Below are 5,035 nucleotides of genomic sequence, written 5' to 3' on the forward strand. Positions count from 1 at the left end.
TTTTCTTTGCGGCTGCCCTGAAATTCTAACTGGAATCTAATTTCTTTGTGATCGCTGTTAGCAAGTTCGTTCCCTACCTCGACATTACTAATGAGGTTTTCTCTGTTTGACAGAACTAAATCGAGTATATTATTACCCCGGGTGGATTCGGTTATATATTGGTTTAGGAAACAGTCCTGGATTGTTTCAAGAAAATCCTCTGATTCTGAGTTACCCATAAGGTCAATCCAAACTATTTGGCTAAAGTTAAAGTCGCCTACTATACAGACTTTGCTATGTATGGAAGCCCTGCGCATTTCATCCCAAATATGTCGCTCATTAACTCTATCAGATTAGGAGGTCTATATATTATTCCTGTGATTAATTTTTCCCTACCGTCGATTAGTTTTATCTAAATTGTTTCTGTATTCCGTTCTGTTTTTATTACCTTATTTATTTCACACTTCAGATTATCCCTGACATAGATTGCTACTTCGCCTCCTTTCCTAATCTGCCTATCGGTATGGAATAATTTGTAATCTGTAATTTGGTATTCGACAGGTATCTCACGAGTCTAGGTTTATCCATGTTTCGGTGAATGCTATTATATCGATTTTTTCGGTACACGCCAACGCCGTGATTTCATCTATTTTGTTTTTCATACTTTTACTGTTTGCGTAGTATACATTTAAGTTAGTCGTGTTCTGAGCCCTCTTTTTGTCGCGTTTAGGTTTTAACTCCCTATCTAATTTAGTTTTGCCATAATTCCTAGCACTATTTCCCTGTAACATTTCACTTTGTTTACCCTCTCCCACTGCAGTCTGCTCCACCCCCGTGCTCATATGTTCTCTTAGCAGTTTAAAGACTTCGACATCTTTTGAACTGCCCTCTCGAGAGACCCAGCCAGGGTTGCCACCCCATCCCGAGACAGGTGCACCCCATCCCTAGCATAAAGGTCCCTTCTGCCGTAGAAGTTGTCCCAGTTGTCAATGAATGGGACTGATATTGACTTGCAATATCCGTCAAGTCGGCCGTTGACACCAACTGCCCTTGACAGCCTTTCATTGCCAACTCTCCTTTTAGGGATCCCTCCCTTCGACCTAATACGTTGTATAGCTGTCTTGAACTTATCAGGAAGCTCCTCACTCCTACACCGGCCAATATCATTGCCTCCTGCACTAAGGCAAATAATGGGTTTGTTCCCATTACAAGCTACCACCACAAACAACCACTTCCTATCAACCCGAGGGACAAGACAAGGTGAGTTGACAACCTTTTCTTTGTTGTATTATTCATGTTATAATTTGATAAATTTACTACAATCATCCATGTGTGGTAAACATGTAATGAGGAAACCAAAGAGCTTCTTTTTTTTTTTGGTCAACAGTCATACCAGTAATAGCACTAAAATCAGCAGCAGCAGCAAGATGGACAGCAACAGTGGGAGTACAGGTAGAGGCAGAAACAGCAACACAGACAACAGCAGCAGTGTTAGGAGAGTCGGGGTGGAGGTGTGGTCGAGTTTCAGTGGGTGGAGTGTGAGGGTGGAAGAGTGTCACCACAACCTGACCTGCCACACCTCTCCCCCGCTCGTCAGTAAGGGCTTCAACTTGCCCCCGGAGGACGCCCGCCCCCACCCACCTACCCTCGACGAGGGCGTCACCCTCACCGTCCTCAACCAACGAAAATCTTCCCTCATCTTCCACAGGGTGAGTCTCCACCCACTGTACTTGTGGGAACTAAACACACACACACACACACACACACAACCACACACACACACACACACACACACACACACACACACACACACATACCATAGACAACAAACTAAATTGGAAACCACACGTCAGTGAAGTTGTCAAATCCTCCAGTTTCCGTCTCCACCTCCTCCGCCGACTCAAGTCCCTCGGAGTTCCTGCACACGAGCTCCTCAGTGTATACACAACATTCATACTTCCCAAGCTCACCTATGCCTCCCCCACCTGGTCTTCCTCCCTAAATGCCACACAACGTAAACACCTAGAAAAAGTGCAAAAGAGGGCATGCAAGATTATTCTCTCCCCTTCCTACTCCACATATCAAGAAGCGCTCAACACACTGACCCTTTCGACTCTCACTGACCATCACCACGGCCTCATCTGCAAATTTGGTAAGAAGCTTCTACACCATCCCCGACACCGGCCCCTACTACCACCTGAGATCCCCTGTCCGAGAATTGCTGTTCGACACCACAACCGCATCCAGCCCATACGTGCACGAACTGATCGCTATAAGAACAGCCCAGTCCCAACCATTGTAAAAATTATCAATAACATGTAATAAATCAGTGTATTCACTCCCAGTAAACACTGCTCCCTACACTGTCACTATGTTGAAATGAACTGTAGTTTGAGCTGATCCCCATCTAAGTTATTATATGTCTTATTTGTGTCACTTATGTCACTTGTATATTATTTGTAATTCGTAACCCATTCCCCAAATATGTAACTGTATATTTTCAGCCTTCTGGCTGCCAAGCTCTTTCAATAAACCGTTAATTATTATTATTATTATTATTACCATGACCCATCAATAATAACGGTCTGTGTTTTGGACAGGTGTTCCCGCTCGGCCAGTACTGGGCACACTGGGCAGACCTGGAGTGGCACTTGAACCGGGTGGCACCGGGACGCATCGTCGTCATGACAGTGGCAGTGTCTGGCACTGTAGGACTTCGTGACGCCGCCCGACGCCTCGCCCAACTTGGATCACTGTTCGCACTCCACCTCACGCCCATGGCTCACTGGACATGGGTCTTTGTCAAGGGCGGACGTACCATCTCCGAGACGGCTATTATCCAAGGCTACGCCCCACATCACGCCCACCTTATCCTTCCACTCTCACACCTAACAACGCCGCCCACCTCATTCAGCAAGAATCAAGAGCTGCGACAGCAGCGTTGGCAGTACTGTGAATCCCATGGTGCCATGGGAGGCCTCTGTGACGAGGACACCCCCGACCCACTACCTGTGCCCCCTCCTCCGCCTGTGGCCCAGCAGTGGGCTCTGGATGGGGTGCCCGTGGTGGTGACGGCAGGCAACAGACACCAGTACCTCTACCACACCCTCACCACCCTCCTCACCACACCTGGGGCACAACACAACAACATACTCGTCGCCCTCGGTGACGCGCCACAACCCACAACACAACTCCTCCGTCTACTCAACATCACCTTCACTAAACTTGTCGTACACGGTAAAGACAACAACAAGCTCTTCCGTTACTACCGCAGCGTCTTCCAGTACGTCGCCCGCACCTTCCCCGACGCTCCGGCAGTCATCATCCTCGACGAAGACGTACAAGTCTCTCCAGATTTCTTCTCCTACATGAGCCAGACGCTCTGGCTCCTCCACCATGACCCGACACTCTACTGCATCAACTCTCACTCCATTTCCGGGTTCTCTGATCGAATTCACAATCCCTCTCGAGTATTTAGAGGCAACGTGCAGGTGCAGTGGGGATACGCCGTCACTCCTAGCTTCATCCGGGATGCCTTAAGCAAGTGGCCTGAGGACGAACACAAGACCAACATCATCATATACGATTACTGGCTCTACACCTACGTGAGACGGGGGAGAGAATGTGTCTTCCCGGAAGTGGGACGTTCCCTCCATTATGGCCGCGGCACTAACACCGACCCCCTCACAGCAGAGAGAGCTTTCATTGACAAGCCTGTGGTAGGCGAGGCTGGCGTACCACTGGTGGGAGTGTCGCGCCTCCAGCATGACATCTGGCGCAGCCACCTCGCACACAACATTACCCTGGCTACACCTTTACTGGACAACCCTTGCTCACCAGCCTTCATACCTACACACAACCCTCGAGAGTTGTATGTGTTCTACTACAGGCTGGACGCCGACGATGATGGACGGGCGAGTGCGATCCAGTTTTTTGATCTTCACAACTGTGTGGGAGGATGGAGTCTGTCTGATCAGGGCCAGCACGAGGGAGTGAGCATCGTCACGCTCTCCGCCCACACCACGCTCTACCTGGTGGGCGTCCCCTACTCATCCTACTCCCACCTCCGCCCTCAAGGACTTCCTCTGTGGGACATCAACACCATCTCCGAGGAAGACTTTATTATGGTCGAAGAAAATAAACTCAACAAGTATAAATTTACTCCAATTATTGCCAACAGTAACATGGAGACGCTGCAACTGATGAAGCTGTTGTCCACGTCCTGACACACACACACACACACACACACACACACACACACACACACACACACACACCCTGAGCCCGTAACACTATACCACAGTCACCTTTGTAACTATGTATATAACACCACAGTCAAGCTGGCCACGGGTGATAATACTGACCCTCACCTCCCCACCTTCTTCCCCTTAATAAACATAAATAAGGAGAGAGAGAGGAAGATGGTAGGGATGAAGGCGAAAGGGAAGAATAAATCTTTCGACATTTACCAAATAAATCCTTAATTTTATTTTCACCTAATAATAATAATAATAATAATAATAATAATAATAATAATAATAATAATAATGATAAAAATACAAAAAATAAAAATAATATTAATTATAATAATAATAAAAAATAATACTGCCAATAATAATAATGATAATAGTAATAATAATAATAATAATAATAATAATAATAATAATAATAATAATAATAATAATAATAAAATAATAATAATAATAATAATAATAATAATAATAATAAAACACAAACGTACGTCATATGGAAGTATACAGTACAGCCATCACACAGAGGCCTGGTAAAATAAAGAATGTAAATACACTTAATTATATAAGAGTTAATATTAAGAGACATCTAATACAGACATAATAACGAAGAAAATAAATAATAACAAACACCTCATGCGAATAACATCAAAAGACAATGAAGACAAAACAATACAAAAAAGTAATAAAGAAGAATCAAAACTGAAACCAACAAAAAAGTCAACAAACAGAAATAAAAACATTGTCTATACCTGTCTGTATATTTACCTTACCTAACCTAACCTAACCTAACCTAACCTAACCTA

At 45.1% G+C, this 5,035-nt stretch overlaps 1 protein-coding gene across 1 annotated transcript; it reads left to right on the forward strand.

Moving 5' to 3' along the window:
- Positions 1 to 1,141: 1,141 nt before the first annotated feature.
- On the forward strand, positions 1,142 to 4,442 carry LOC121868694 (protein O-linked-mannose beta-1,2-N-acetylglucosaminyltransferase 1-like). The gene is made up of 3 exons (XM_042369531.1): positions 1,142 to 1,239; positions 1,367 to 1,688; positions 2,580 to 4,442. Exons 2-3 carry the CDS (start codon positions 1,407 to 1,409, stop codon positions 4,203 to 4,205), a joined length of 1,908 nt encoding a protein of 635 aa, XP_042225465.1. The 5' UTR covers positions 1,142 to 1,239; positions 1,367 to 1,406; the 3' UTR covers positions 4,206 to 4,442.
- The last annotated feature ends 593 nt before the right edge of the window (positions 4,443 to 5,035 follow it).

Source organism: Homarus americanus, unplaced genomic scaffold, assembly GCF_018991925.1.
Source record: "Homarus americanus isolate GMGI-L3 unplaced genomic scaffold, GMGI_Hamer_2.0 scaffold30535, whole genome shotgun sequence".
NCBI classification, from domain to species: Eukaryota; Metazoa; Arthropoda; class Malacostraca; order Decapoda; family Nephropidae; genus Homarus; species Homarus americanus.

What these genes read in the sequence shown, in the direction of transcription:
- LOC121868694 (XM_042369531.1), top strand. Translation starts at nt 1,407, where the DNA reads ATGGACAGCAACAGTGGGAGTACAGGTAGAGGCAGAAACAGCAACACA. An exon ending in CTTCCCTCATCTTCCACAGG is followed by an intron (nt 1,689 to 2,579) that starts GTGAGTCTCCAC and finishes TGTTTTGGACAG; the next exon opens with GTGTTCCCGCTCGGCCAGTA.